This window comes from Antedon bifida, chromosome 9 (genome assembly GCF_963402885.1).
Source record: "Antedon bifida chromosome 9, ecAntBifi1.1, whole genome shotgun sequence".
Lineage (NCBI taxonomy): Eukaryota > Metazoa > Echinodermata > Crinoidea > Comatulida > Antedonidae > Antedon > Antedon bifida.
In genome coordinates, this window is record NC_136234.1 from 4,633,237 (window position 1) to 4,648,868 (window position 15,632).

Consider the following 15,632-nt stretch of genomic DNA (forward strand, 5'->3'; position numbering starts at 1 on the left):
AGTAGGTATCTGGTGGTGTTTAGTAGGACATATTTTCTGTAGAAGTGAATGTACACTAGTTTACGAAGCCTATTCTCATCTCATCTCATAGCCTATTTCACCCACTGCTGTGTGAAGGCCTCCTCCAGCTGTTTCCATTTAGTTCTGTTCCTTGCCGATCTTTCCCATGTTGCTGTTTCCATGTACGCTGTTATGTCGTCACGCCATCTTCTTTTTTGCCGTCCTCTTCTTCTTCTCCCTGTCCTCGGCTGCCATTAATTCAATCTCTTCGTCCATCTGTTGTCGTCTCTTCTGGCTATGTGTCCTGCCCATCTCCATTTCAGTTCTTTGATCTTTACCATGATGTCTTTGACTTTTGTTCTTTTCCGTATCTCACTATGCTTTACTCTGTCTCGTATTGATAGATTTACCATTTTTCTTTCCATCGCTCTTTGTGTTGTTATCAATTTTTGTTCCATCTCTTTCGTTGTTGCCCATGTCTCTGCCCCATAAACTATAGTTGTTAGAACACATTGATTGTACACCCTGCTTCTTAGTGACATGGGAATGTCTTGGTCGGTCAGGATATGCTTGTGCATCCCGAAGCTTCTCCAACCTGCTTTTACACGTGTTAATATCTCCTCCTCTGTGGTGTTGACCATTTTCAAGGTCTGCCCCAGGTATTTGTATTTGTCAACTTTCTCAATCTGGTGATTGTCTATTGGTATTGTCTCTTGAGTCGAGAAGTTGGTCATAAATTTAGTCTTTCCTTTGTGCATTTGTAGGCCAACCTTTTTACTTTCTTTGTTTAGACGATTGAGCTGTTCTTCCATGTCCTTAACAGTTGTAGTTGTTAAAGCTACATCGTCAGCAAATCTGAGGTCTGTTAGCATCTCTCCGTTTACGTTGATACCCTTTTCTTCAAGTTCTGCCTTTTTGAAGATATCTTCAACTGCTGCTGTGAAGATCTTTGGAGATATCGTGTCACCCTGCCTCACACCTCTCTTTAATTTGATGGCATTTGAGATGTCTTTATCGATGTGTATTTTGGCGGTTGCATTTGTGTAGATATCTTCCAAGATGGTAATGTATCCTTCTTGTATTCCAATTTTCCTCAGGGCATCAAACATACCTGTGTGTTCTATCGAGTCAAAGGCCTTCTGGTAATCTATGAATCCAAGACAGACGTTCAGTTGATATTCATTTGACTTTTCGATTAGTTGGTTTACTGCTTGCAGATGGTCTATAGTTGAATAGCCCCCTCTGAAGCCTAGCTGCTTGTTACCTGGGCTGGTTTTGATCCAAGATATGTCTCAATCGGTTTTGGATTACTTTGGTGAATATTTTGTAAACATGTGACAGAAGGCTGATTGGCCGGTAGTTTTTATGTCTGCTTTGTCCTCCTTTTTGTGGAGTAGTATGACTTTCGCTTCTTTCCAGCTTTGTGGTATTTTCTTGGATTGCAGAATCTGGTTAAAAAGTTTGGTAAGTTGGATTACTGCCTCATCACCTCCTGCTTTAATTATGTCACTTGTTAATTCATCAATGCCTGGTGCTTTATTGTCTTTCATTTGTGCTATGGCATGTGTCACTTCCTTCTGTAGTACAGGAGGTAGCTCATCCTTCTCCTTACTATTTGCCTTACACTTTGGTGTATCCGTTTCTGGTTTAGTAGAGCTGTACAGATCCTGGTAAAACTTGGCGCATATCTCTAAAATTTGTGATCTGTCCGATGTTAAGGTCCCATCTTCATGTCTTAGTTGGCATATTCTAGATTTGTTGCTGTCCTGTTTCCTAGCTGCCTTTGGACCTCTTTTAGATTTAAGGGTTTGTAGTATAATGTCATATTTCCTTTTTCTTGTTCTTTGCCTTCGTTTCTTTCTGACCGTTTTTACCATTTCAGCATATTCAATTTTCTCGGCTCGGGTTTTGATCTCTTTTTTCCTGAGATCCTTTCTCCTCAAGTTAAGCGCCTCAATTGTTTTGTCTTCTTCTGATTTGGTGTTTTCACTTTTCTTTGTTGAGGCTAGACTTGCTGCTTCCTCTAACATTACTGTTGTTAGTTTGTCGCATCTTTTATCCAAGTCGATGTCCTCCACTTCTAGACAAGCGAATCTGTTTTTCAGCTTCAGTTGGAATTCATCCTTCCTTTCTTTCAGTTTCATGATGTTGATGCTTTTCTTCTTTTTGTTGTTACTGAATTTGAGCCATGCAAGTTTGGTGTTTATGCAGATTTTAGCTCTCACCAGTCAATGATCACTTGCGATGCACACCTTCGTAATGACTTCGCAGTTCTTTACGATTCCTCGTTGGCTGCTTAAAATGAAGTCAATCTGATTTCTGGTTGCTCCATTTGGGCTCTCCCACGTCCAATAGCGTGTTTTGTCTTTTTTGAAGTAAGTGTTAGTAATTACTAATTTCTGTTCTTCTGCGAATTCAATGAGCATATCACCTCGTCTGCTCCTCTCTCCGACTCCAACAACTGCCCATGGTTTTTTCTTCTCCTACTTTACGCTGACCAACTTTGGCATTTAGGTCTCCCATAACTATAGTGTATTTGCCTTTGTTGTCTCTGATGGCTTTATCTATGTCTTCATAAAAGGCTTCCACTTCCGAGTCCTCGTAGTCGGTGGTAGGAGCATAAACTTGGATAACACTCATAGTATCGTCTCTGGCAAGCTGAATAACCATAACTACAACTCGGTTAGAATATGCTTTTATTTCTCTGATGTAGTCTTTAAACTTGGCATGTATCAGAAATCCCACTCCTTTGGCATTTTTGTTGTCTTCTGTTTTGCCGTGATTATATAGCCATGAGCCATCCTCTAATTCTGTTAATCCTGTTCCTCCTCTTTTAGTTTCTGCTAGACCGATGATACTCCAATTGAAGTCCACCAGCTCTTCCATCAGGCTTTCTAATTTGTCGTCCTCTCTAATTGTTCTTACATTATGTACATAATTGAATTGTAGTCAGTCTTCCGCGTACCTTCCTCCCTTCGACCTTAGAGCGTCCTTGCGGCTTTAACTTTAAGGCGTCATCATTAGCGTATGCTGTTGAGTGGTCTTTGGAGCTGCTACCAATTCGTTGCCCATTATGGCCATGGGCTTTACGGCCTCTCTTAATTGACTTTTCCATATTGCTGAAGGGTTTTCTGCCTTAAATCGACGCGCTGGCAAGGCGTGTTGTCGATTGGTTTGCGTTCAGGTTTTCCTTCCTGACCAGCAATGTCAGCTAACTTGACTGTTACCACCATCCGTTGTCTGCAAAGATCATCCGCATGCTGAATATGACATCAAACCGTTGGCAATAATAGAAGCTCGTCCGCTTTGATGTCTACATTGACCTTGCTAATCAATCAATGGTTATTTAACCCATAACTGGATATTTAATACTATTGTGTAAAGTACAGTACTACCATAGGCCTGAAGAGCCTGAAACCTGCCTGACTTGGTTAAACCTACTAGGGACAAGTGTCCCTGACAGTATAGCTTTCAGACAACTAGACCTTTGGTAATATTTTGCTGATACAGGTTCAGAATACCGTCTTGACCGATAGCAGTCCAGATGTTTTGACTGACCTGACCTGATGACTGACCTGACGAAAGCCTATTAGGGCCAAAAAAAAAAATAATATAAACATTTTAGTTGAGGAATATTTATAAAAACTATTATAGTAACTTGTATACGAGTCCGAGGCCTAGCCCTACTTTTAGCGAGCGATTTTTCCAGGGGCGGAAAGTCACTTAGTGACATCGTGATCTGGCGCGTCGGGCCTAGCTAATAATTATTAATAATATGACCTGAAATAAGCGGCTAACAAGAACTGTTATGATATAGTTGCTTACAATTTTTTTGTTATTGATGAACAAACAAGCAATTAATTTGAATATTTTTTTATTCATTTTTTGGGTAAAAACATATGTACAAACTACTCTACTGTACTGCATGCTCTGAGACATATGTGTTATGCGCGATTTGAACGATTTGCGCAATTTGAAATTGCGCAAAAAATTCCTTGCGCAATTTGAAATTGCGCAAAGAATTCTTGCGCAATTTGAAATTGCGCAAGGATTTTCTTGCGCAATATTAAATTGCGCAATACTTGCGCAATTTCAAATTGCGCAAGAAAATCCTTGCGCAATTTCAAATTGCGCTGCACAATTTGTAAAATTGTCAAATTGCGCAACAGAATTCTACCAGAATGCGTGCTAACGTCGACGATTGGTTAACAATAATAATTTATTGGAAACTCAAAATGAAATATAATAAATGCGAAGATGATACATGTGTATAATACACAACCTAAATGGCATACACAATTAAATAATATTATCACTCATTGTAACTTTAAATAAATCAAAATAAATGTAAAAATAACAAAAAATAATGTAGTAATACACAACATAGTCTACCGCCACCAACGTTTAGACTTGCTATCAAAACATAGCATCTAGAGTAATAGCCGCCCGCCGGGGGAACACCACCGCTTCGTTTTCCTTTGTCGGGTCTTCGTTGGTATGCTAACAATAACAACATTTTCACTATTAAAATAAGGAAATGCGATATTATCTTTAATTTTTAATCATTCTTAGAAATTACTATAAAAATAGTAAGACAGATTTCACAATCTGTCGAAAAACCTTGCGCAATTTGCAGATTACTTGCGCAATTTAATACGTTGCAATTTGAAACAGATGCTTCAATTCAAATTGCGAAAGGAATTCTTTGCGCAATTTTAAATTGCGCAAATCGTTCAAATCGCGCATAACAACTGTTCTACCTATATAATATAATATAGGCCTAACAATAAATATTCGGTAATTAGCCTGCCTCCATTTATTATACTTTATAATATATCTGAAGTGTTGCTAGGGCTAGTGTAGTGAAACCCAACTAGGCCTAGGCCCTAGTGTAGTTGGGATCCGTGTAGTTGTATTGTAATCCTTGTTGTAGTAGGGCCTAGCTAGCTAGAGCCTAGCCCAGCTAGGCCTACCTTGCCCCTAGCTAGTCCAAAAAAAAAACAATGCAACCTGCATGCCTAGACCAACAAGGTAAGCCTGGGAGTAAGCCTATCCCCGGTGAATCAAGTAATTCTACGTCGTCTGATGGAGCAGGAACAAGCAGGCCTAGGGTTGGTGTTGGCGATAGTGGGGATGTTAGCTTCAAAATGCCAATGTTTAAAAATCCAATACGAAAAACATTGAAGGTAAAGGCACCAAAGATTTTGGCTGATCAATCCGTTGCAGATTCTATAACTCTAGTGCAACCTGAATATAAAAAAAATGTTGATAATAATATTATTAATAATAAACTAAAAAAGAAGGCTAGGCCTAGTCAACGGTCACCAGCAGAAATACTAGCCACACCGCCACCTCCATACCGTGAGCCAGCATGGAGTGGTATCCCGCAAGATGAACATTATCTTGAAGTTCTAAAAGGCGGTACGATATGTGATAAAATTGGACTGAACGATCATGCATTTCATCTATTTGGTAGACTCGAAAGCAACCATGTTCAACTGGACCATCCTTCTCTGTCTCGCTATCACGCCGTGCTGCAATATCGAACAATCGGGGATAATGATCACGATCCAGGATTTTACTTGTATGATTTGGATAGCACTCATGGAACAACATTGAATAAGAAGCAGATAGAAGCCAAGGTGTTTTGTAGAGTCCGTGTTGGGCATATGTTTAAACTCGCAGGAAGTACACGTTTGTATATATTGCAAGTTAGTACACATATTATTATTAAATCATGAATTCACCAGGGAAAGTAGGATAATTAGCACCCTATTGCTATATAAAATGATACAAAAATCAGAAACTGAAAGCTTTGTAGTTATTTTATAACACATTTATTTATTTATTTTTTATTTATTTCTTTTTTATTATGGTAGCCAAGCATCATAACCACCAAGTATAATTGTAAAATACATCAATACAATTAAATCAACAAAATAGTTCATAAACACAAAATACCAATGTTATAATAAAAAATTGCCATAAAAATATATTTAAACAAGTGTGAATCCTACTAAAACACAATAACAATATAATAAGCTTTCTTGGAGGTATCGGGGGGAGGATGTATCTAGATACAGTGAAAATATCAACAGTTTATTTACAGAATCAAATTCCAACACCCCCTCCCCTCTAAAATTCCAAATATTTATCAAGAAGAATATACTATACAATAATATTATGATAAATGTTAATTATAATTATAATTAATATTTTGAAAATTATGAAGTAGGGAGTTTGTTCTTGTATTAATATAAAATTAAAATAAAATTTTAAAGTCTTTATCATATCATTTATGGTTATTTATCAAAGAAGTAACAATACAAATTATTTGTACTTTCAATTTATTTTTTGTCAAGGGTGGAAATACGTCGATGGAAGGGACCAGAAATGATCTTTCAATCGAACAGTTAAAAGACATGCAACAAAGACAAATGGAAGAAAAAGAACTGCTTAGGATGAAAGAGATGGAGGAAGAGAAGAAAGAACATGTAAAGGAAGATACTTCCAACACTGGAATATCATGGGGAATGGGTAAATGATTTTACTTCAGTTACTGCAGTACATTCATAGGGAGGAAGACCAGTGCAAACTCTTCTTTGTAAAACAATCAATTTGGACTGAAAAACACTGTGATATTAATCAGGAAATACATTATGGAGTCATTTCCCTATAATTGCGCAATATAGATAAGTGTAACATGGCTTAAAAACTAGTTGACTAATTAACGAGTTTTACGAGTTAACTAGGAGCATTTAAAAAATATAATATAATTCTATTCTTTATTTACAGATTCGCATTAGTTCCATCTTACTTTGAAGGGTGGCGCACTATTTTAATACAATTAATAACACATTTTTAATAATCATTTCTTTAGCTGACGATGCGGATGCAGAGTCTGATCTATCCCACAATCCATTCGCATTGGATGCCGACGACGATAAAGAAGCTCCTTATTTGAAGGACCCCAAGAAGGCTCTAAGAGGATTTTTTGAAAGAGAAGGTAATTGGTTTTAAGAAAGTAACAACAGTATCTGTGTTTTTTCACACCATCAAGCATCAATTATACCATCACTTTGTTCCAAATAACTATCAACATTTTTTTTTCTAACCATTAATTTCTTTAAAATGATTTAGTCTTGGTTGTAGACTGCGAATTGGCTTAATATTAAAAAAAGAAAAACGTTTTGGCACACATAGCGTGTCATACCTATAATTGTGGTTGATTTTAAAAAAAAATAAAAATCCTGATAGTGTGGCACACATGAATAATAAAAATGTAAAAACAAAGACAATTTTTTTTTAGACTTGGGGAAAGTCCAACAATGATTTTGAAACAACAATGTATCGTCTTTATACTATATAAACGATTGGAAGTCACTTCCTGCATTTCAGATTTGTTGTTGAGTCAACCTCAATTAATCAATTTAAAACTGGCTTGGAGAATCACATGTCTGAACACCACATAAATCTCTTTATTCATCTCATAAACAAACAAAAACAAGCAAGGATTAAAACATATTTTAAACGATGAAAGGGACCTCCAAGAAACCCCAAGGGGCTTGTGATAGGAGGCGCACTAAAAACTAGTTACATTAATTAAGATACCTGTACCGTAAAAAGAATAAATAAATAGACGAATAGACTATTAATTATAACAGGGGACGCGCATTGTTAGGGAATACCATTGCCAGGACAATCAAATACCAGATGAGGTTCGAAACAGAAGCAGAAAGGTTAAATGAACCCACATAGGCCTACATACTGTACATTACATGATACATACACATGCATGCATGTAATCATGGCATAATATAGACATTAGCTTAGTGTAAATTAATAAAAGAAAGTTTATATTTCATCTTAAAAAGACTTTTTTTCAGTAGTATTCACATGAGTATTCTCCCAATACTCAATACGATCTAATGCTTTACTAATGGAGGAACACACAGCCACAGCCTCAACATCAAGATATATATACATTTTAATAGCCAGGTGTGGGCAAAAAATGTCTATTGATCATACATTCCAATAATTATCAATCTGTAGTTTCCCATATGTTTCATATTTTTTGGAATTTTATTTGGGTTACACGAGCTTGTTGAAAATAAGCACTTTCTTATCACTGGGGTATAGTTTAAATTACATAGTAAAGTCTCTATTCTTTTGTACACAAATGTTTTAAATAGAGAGGCATTTTTAATTTGTAATATAACTTGAATTTTACGTTTCTGGTGTTTTTATTCAATTTCAGATTTTCATGCTATAACAAAAATTATCCACTGTATAACCACCATCTTTTTTTCACTTGCTAGGGAGTCACCAGTCATGTTATTACAATAGGTTAAACTACCTAACTACTGGAAAAGTCTATCTGCTTTTTATAGCAGATTTTTTCCAAATTTTGTATTTTACCATTTTAAGGGAAATTCATTTTTTTTGTCATGATATATGTTGCACATATTTGATTTATGTACAATTAACCAAATATTATATTTAAAATTCATGCCTGTACCTGAACTTTAAACAAATTGGTATATTTCTAGATATTGAGCTTGAATATAACGTGGAAGAAATGGGAATTGGACGAAGTCATCAATATATCTGCAAGGTTGTGTAAGTGCTATTAATTACTAAAGCTATCTAGTTAAATAGTGTTGTATACTGATACAGTATACTGTACGTTTACCCTTGAGTAATATGCCTACCTCCCAAATTTGAGATAGTTTTCTTACATTATGAAATAATATACATATACCATGTATACATCAACACACTTCATTTTTGTTCTTGAGTATTAATAATCTTTCTCCACGAATGATACCAACTCTTCCAAAGGAAGACCCAAAACCAGTCATGCGTGTAATTCATTTTTTTTTTTAGATGTACAGTAGTTGTAGTACTATACTATGAATCAATAAAGTGCTATTTTTGGTTGTAACCTAACAGTGTTTTGTTGAATTAGCAGTTCTACTGCCAAAGCCTTATTATGGCTTAGTTTAATTGTTATGGGACACGTATACCATGTAATTGTCACCATGGTGTTGGATGCAGGTAAATGTAAATAACATTTTTCCTAATGTTTAAATTGTCAGTCTACCTTTGGATGATCCTAGTGGAAAATCTATAGTAGCTGAGGCTGCTGTATCTGGTAAAAAGAAGGAGGCCGTTCTGGCATGTGCGCTGGAAGCGTGCAAGATCCTCGACAGACATGGAGTGCTAAGGCAGGCTAAACACGGTAAGATGATGCTCTCAGATCTTTGGAGTAATTACTGCAATGTTTCTAAATAAATAAATTATAGTGAGAAAACTGTAATGAGCTTTTGAGAATTAATTGACCAACTTTTGATTCGTTCAAATATAAAAGTTTATACAATATTGTTTAATTTCTTAGGGAGTCAAATTGAGATTATTCCATTAACAACAAAAACCTGAAGTTTCATTCAATCCTAAAGCTCTGTCTACACTATCAAACTAGTTTGACAAAAAAAAGTGTGATGTGCCCAAATATGGTGGTGATATGCCTAAATATTGTATTGATATTCCCAAATATAGTAGTGATATGTCATTGATGATCATGTCCATATATGGGCACGTCACATTTTTTTGTCATATAAAGTTCTTGATAGTGTAGACAGAGCTTTAATCAGTTCATGGAATTATTTTGGGCACACAATTCAATACAATATTTTGTGGAATTTATCAAATGTTTTTCGGTTTTTTATTTGAATCTTTATCATTTTTAGTCTCTTTTTTTTTGTCATAGAAAGTAAAAAAAGGAAAGACAAAAATTGGGCAGCAGATGATTACTATGATAGTGACGAAGACACGTTCTTGGATCGAACAGGAGAAATAGAGAAGAAGAGATTGAAAAGGATGAGAAAAGCTGGAGCAGAGAAACAGGAAATATTAACTTATGATAAATTGGTAAAGCTCTGTCCCCACTATCCAACTTAATGTGAAAAAAAAAAAGTGATGTGCCCATATATGGACATGATGATGTCATATCACTACCATATTTAGGCATATCACCACCATATTTGGGCACATCACACCTTTTTTTGTCAAACTAGTTTGATAGTGTAGACAGAGCTTAACATTTGTTTATATTATAGAAAGTAATACAAACATTTTGTTAGGTAAATTGATGTTCAACAGACCAACAAAAAAAGAAAATATTTGAAAAAAAAATGAAAAAAGTATGCAGATATTTATAATGCACAAATGTAAACTTTAAGCCAAAAAATGTTACCCAAGAACCATATAAATTGTTAAAATGTTATTTTTAGCTCATTTTTTGCTAATTATGAATACTCTTTAATAAGCCAAAATCTAAAATATCAAATAGAGGGCGCTATACAAAATTCACTCTCTTTCTACTAAATGAATCAAATTAATTTTAAATGAGTTTAAAATTCAAGATTGACAAATATACTGTAGATAAAACGTAAGCAAATATATTAATAATAGTAATAAATAGTAAAAATATAACTAGAGAGAAAATAAATGATAATTTGTTCTCAGGTTGTGCAACTAGAAGAACTTGAAAAGGAAATGAAGAAAGTTGAAGATAACTTGGCAAAAATGGCTAATGGTAAGAAACAGACAGTAACGTAGTGACATTCAGTATTGCTGTTGTTAATAGTTGTCAAAAATAGATATCGCAACGTAGTTCATAGTTTCAGGTAAGGGGAGGGCACACGCCAAGTGCTTCCCCCTGTTTACTGTTCTGCACTGTCAGTATTTTACCCATTTTATGACATTTTTTTGTGTTTGTTTTAAATTTTTATCTGGCAAGCAATTCCAAGTCATTTTATTTGTGTTTAACCAAATAAAATTGAACGAATAAATCACTGTCTAATAAATCAATACTCTCTACTTTTTAAGCTCTGTCTACACTATCAAACTAGTTTGATGAAAAAAATGTGATGTGCCCAAATATGATAGTGATATGCCCAAGTATGGTAGGGATATTACATCACCATATATGGGCACATCACATTTTTTTGTCACATAAAGTTTGATAGTGTAGACAAGGCTTTAAATATTACTGTATCTATAGTTGTTGTTTATTTTGTTGTAAAGATAAAGATGAGAATAAAGCCGAGGATTCATTGGATGCTTTTATGGACTCAATTAAAAGTGGCTTCAAAGATAGAAATCAAAGAGCTAAACTGAAATTGAGGCTTGTTGATCTGCGAAAAGAACACATGAAATTAAAAAAACTTATCGATATTGCAAAACCAGCCAAAATGCCAGAATTAAAGGGGTATGAAAATAAAACACTTTCCTGTCAGGAGTCCATCCTCTAGCCAATCTATATAAGCTCATTGGTATGTAGTTATACCATAGAGATATTATAGTGAACTACTGTATAATATCACAATAATATCTCTATGGTTATTATACTAGAGTGAGGATGACAAGTTATACTGACCCTAGTATAACTAATATATACCAATGAGATTATATAGATTGGCTAGAGGATGGACTCCTGACATAGAGTATTTCCAACAGGAACTGAACCATAAATATAACCAATATATAGATATGAAAGCACTCTAATATAAGACCACCCACAGCTCTACACATCTAGGATAAGGCCATATGCCATATCATCAATTTTTATCTATTTTCTATTGTAATTTCTAGACAAATGTTCAATATAAAGGTTTTTTTAAACTCTTTCTACACTATCAAACTTTGATATTAGTTATAATTAGATATGAGGTATTAATCATATCACAATGTCTTCTAAAATAGAATATTAATATTATATACATTATATAAAGTTGTTCCTCATAGGCTCCATTTTTTGAGTGAATAATTTCTTATGGTATTTTTAATTTATCTTTTCTACTTGTTTTTTTTTAGAGTAATGAAGTAATTGCAATTTCTAAGAGTATGTATAACAGCACTAATGTGACAGTGATAGGTAGGATGATTCACTATTAATATTATTAAACATTTTCAAATTCAATTATACACAATGCAGATGCTCTCCAATGTGAGGTGATAAGGTGTGATAATGTATAAAGTAATGTCTGTGTGAAAAAGTACTGTACACTTACAATGGTTTTAAATTTATATAGCGCAAAATACAAATACAGTATTCTCTATGCGCTGTTTATCACAAGTGTAAAGGTAAAATAAACCAGGAAAAAGCCTAATAAACCGAATAAATTGACCAAGACAACAGAAAAAAAGTCCGAAAACGGAATCTCACATCACCACACTTTTTCACTAACTTGTCAAGACAAGCTAGCTATTTATTCACCTTCTTTACTGTACACCCTATTTTGTCTTGAATGGTGTACAGTACTGAATTTTCCATGCAAGCAAACTATACACTGAACATACTGTAAATACAATTTTATTTAGTAGTCCTACTTTTTGAGAGAATCACTGTCTAAAACCTTGATCTCACTGGATTTAGATTTGTCAGTGTAATCCAGTAGCCAGGTACTGTAAATTGGCAAATCTGAACACTTGCTACAATTCAATTATAGTTAAATTATGTTAACCAACAGTTAATTGTATGACCACTGTCTGCCCAACTTGCCTTGGTAACCAATGATAATGATTTCTGCTGTTGAATAATCCAAAAATTTGCCATTTGAAAGTTCAGTGTGATTAAGGCTCTAAAGCACTCCGCCATTTCAAAGTCCAGTGTGAATAAGGCTCTAAACTCTTAGCCATTTGAAATTCCAGTGTGAATAAGGCTCTAAACTTTTAGCCATTTGAAATTCCAGTGTGAATAAGGCTCTAAAGCACTCGGCCATTTCTAAGTCCATTGTGAATAAGGCTCTAAACTCTTAGCCATTTGAAATTCCAGTGTGAATATGGCTCTAAAGCACTCGGCCATTTTTAAGTCCATTGTGAATAAGGCTCTAAAGCACTCAGCCATTTGAAAGTCGAGTGTGAATAAGGCTCTAAAGCACTCCTCCATTTGAAAGTCCAGTGTGAATAAGGCTGTAGACTCTCAGCCATTTTTAAGTCCAATATGAATAAGACTCTAAACTCTCAGCCATTTCTAAGTCCAGTGTGAATAAGGCTCTAAATCACTCAGCCATTTTTATTTCCAGTGTGAATAAGGCTCTAAACTCTCAGCCATTTTTATGTCTAATGTGAATAAGGCTCTAAAGCACTCAGCCATTTAAAAGTCCAGTGTGAATAAGGCTTTAAATCACTCAGCCATTTTTATGTCCAATGTGAATAAGAATCTAAACTCTCGGCCATTTTTAAGTCCATAATGAATAAATAATGAATAAGGCTGTAAAGCTCCCATTACAGTATTCCTCATCAAGGGTTAGCCTCTTTTTGTTACTCATAAGTGACTAACTACAGTACTACTTTCATTTTCAGCCAATTGTCAAGGTTCTGATTGCCAAATCAAACTCAAGTGGGTTCTTCGTTTCTCCGATTGTGATAATGCATTTGTAGAAAATGTAAGTACAGTACAAAAGCTGTAATAAATCTCTTAATACCAGACAGATTTGGGCTGGTCTATTATGTCTGCTTTTCTGCAAAGTCTGGTGTTCCGAAATGTGTTTTTAATGGTAAAATTAATTTGAGTTTGAGAAAAGTCTGGTTGTAGGCAAGTTTCCCCTTTTTCAGAGAGTTAGTGTTCGGAAAGTTTACTGTATCATTTTCATTATTATATATTTTTTATGGTTTAACATTACATTACATTATCAAAATGAAAAAAAGTATACCATTATCATGTATTGTTTGAAGATTTGCATGGCGAAATCAAATGTTGCACCATGTATATTAGTTCTGAAAAGAACTGTTCAGTTTCTTGACGTTTCGATCAATATGCTTTGATTGTCCTCGGAACTAATATACGTGGTGTACCGCAAACTTTATATCAATATATATCACATGTATTATTTTACATATACAGTTGTAAATAATGAACATGACAATTACAAACACAAACTTTTTCAATTGAGTGTTTTAGAATGTGGATTATTAATTGTATTGCTTTTTTAAATTTTTATTTTATTCAATTGAAACCAACAGCGATAATTACCGCCACTAACAGGTTTGATACAAACAAAGCCAGGACTGTTTAAAGCACCTTGATTGGTCCTAACATTATTTTTATTATAGTACTAGTAGTTACTAATAGTAGTTTTATTAGAGAAATGTACTATTTATTCATAAATAGTCTATATTGTGCCAGACTTACCTGGATAAATCGACAATAGCCTGTGCTCTCCAGAGGGAGGGCTTAGATACGAAAAGTAAAAGTTCCTATAACACTCATGGACCATAATGGACTAGTCCGCAACCACGCCCTCAATTGGGAACGTTCCAACGTACCACCGTCTCCAGGTTCAAGTTATTACAGTACATATGCGAAAATGACATTGACATTTTTTTTTGTTAAAAATTATTTTTTTCATTTTAGATTAATACTTCAGTTTTGTTGAGCAACCCAGAATCATCGATGTTACAGTTTGAAAATATAATAAGATTTCAACAATCTATTGCGGGCAATGAGACGGAGACATGTGATCATAAAACTATGTTTCAGGTAACATTAATATGTACAGCTTATTACATTACATTATACTTTATTTGGGAAATAGACGTCCATAGTCCATAAAATCAATTGCATAAATAAGTTTAAATAAAAAAGGCACACACTAAAAAAACACTGGTATCAGATCATCTCAGGATCTCCATCATTTTGTTATGGAGCCTGGATGGCAAATTTTTTAGTGAGCAAAGTGTTATTCGTCACCTATGGCTAATGTGTATGCCGGGCTTAATGGTTATTTAACATATTTTAAAAAAAATCTCTGTGATATAATGATTGAATTTTATGATTTTATTAGAGAAATGTAGTATTTATGAATAAATAGTCTATATTGTGCCAGACTTACCTGGATAAATCGAAAATAGCCTGTGCTCTCCAGAGGGAGGGCTTAGATTTGAAAAGTAAAAGTTCCTATAACACTCTTGGACCATAATGGACTAGTCCGCAATCATGCCCTCAATTGGGAACATTCCAACGTACCACCGTCTCCATTTCTTTCCGCAATAAGTGACGGGAAACAGCATAATCATATTATTCCGTCAACCCAACAGTATCTGCTTAATTTCACACGAAATCATACAGAACAAAAATTGCCTCACATTTTGATTGATTTTTGTATACTATAGTTTTGAGTCACTGGTAAGTACAGTAATTTCTTGTGCTTAAAATTGTATAATAATATTTCATTCTAATTTTCTCAGGATCAGAGTAATCTTGCACCTATTCAGTGCATTACAACCATTGATGGTGATATTGGATTTTGCAAAGAAGAAAAAAATAAAGGAAAAAACAAAGATATACAGGACTCTGTAACAGAAAAATCCAGACGGAAAAGAGTGAGTAAATTCTATCTTTTTAAAATATTGGATTTGTTTTTGTCTTTTTTTAATTAATTATTGTCCCCCTGAAAAATATTTTTTCTTGAAAATTTATTTGTTGAATTTGCAATTTTAATTTTCCATATTAGTTATTCACTTGGACAAAAAATTCAATTGAAAAAAACAATTATTTACCTGAATAAAATGTTATTTAATGTAAAAAATAGTCAAATTGGTTGTCTTTTTTATTTCTTTTTTATCCA

The 15,632-nt window shown here is 34.3% G+C and overlaps 2 protein-coding genes and 1 long non-coding RNA gene across 3 annotated transcripts in view; 2 read left to right on the forward strand and 1 right to left on the reverse strand.

The window, feature by feature from the left end:
- Nucleotides 1-15,632, forward strand: part of LOC144852595 (transmembrane protein 87A-like) — a 72,464-nt gene that overhangs the window by 46,834 nt on the left and 9,998 nt on the right. Inside the window, exons 2-5 of the mRNA XM_078710500.1 lie at nucleotides 11,878-11,938; nucleotides 13,369-13,451; nucleotides 14,420-14,545; nucleotides 15,253-15,387. Coding sequence (XP_078566626.1) covers nucleotides 11,878-11,938; nucleotides 13,369-13,451; nucleotides 14,420-14,545; nucleotides 15,253-15,387 — 405 coding nt within the window. The remainder of the gene's footprint in view (nucleotides 1-11,877; nucleotides 11,939-13,368; nucleotides 13,452-14,419; nucleotides 14,546-15,252; nucleotides 15,388-15,632) is intronic.
- LOC144852637 (uncharacterized) overlaps nucleotides 1-15,632 on the reverse strand; it is a 42,130-nt gene that overhangs the window by 10,206 nt on the left and 16,292 nt on the right. The gene's annotated exons all lie outside the window — the stretch shown is intronic.
- Nucleotides 4,989-15,632, forward strand: part of LOC144852590 (kanadaptin-like) — a 110,906-nt gene continuing 100,262 nt past the window's right edge. The window contains exons 1-8 of the mRNA XM_078710487.1: nucleotides 4,989-5,711; nucleotides 6,363-6,537; nucleotides 6,881-7,006; nucleotides 8,550-8,619; nucleotides 9,099-9,241; nucleotides 9,770-9,930; nucleotides 10,528-10,597; nucleotides 11,089-11,272. Coding sequence (XP_078566613.1) covers nucleotides 5,004-5,711; nucleotides 6,363-6,537; nucleotides 6,881-7,006; nucleotides 8,550-8,619; nucleotides 9,099-9,241; nucleotides 9,770-9,930; nucleotides 10,528-10,597; nucleotides 11,089-11,272 — 1,637 coding nt within the window. The 5' untranslated portion in view covers nucleotides 4,989-5,003. The remainder of the gene's footprint in view (nucleotides 5,712-6,362; nucleotides 6,538-6,880; nucleotides 7,007-8,549; nucleotides 8,620-9,098; nucleotides 9,242-9,769; nucleotides 9,931-10,527; nucleotides 10,598-11,088; nucleotides 11,273-15,632) is intronic.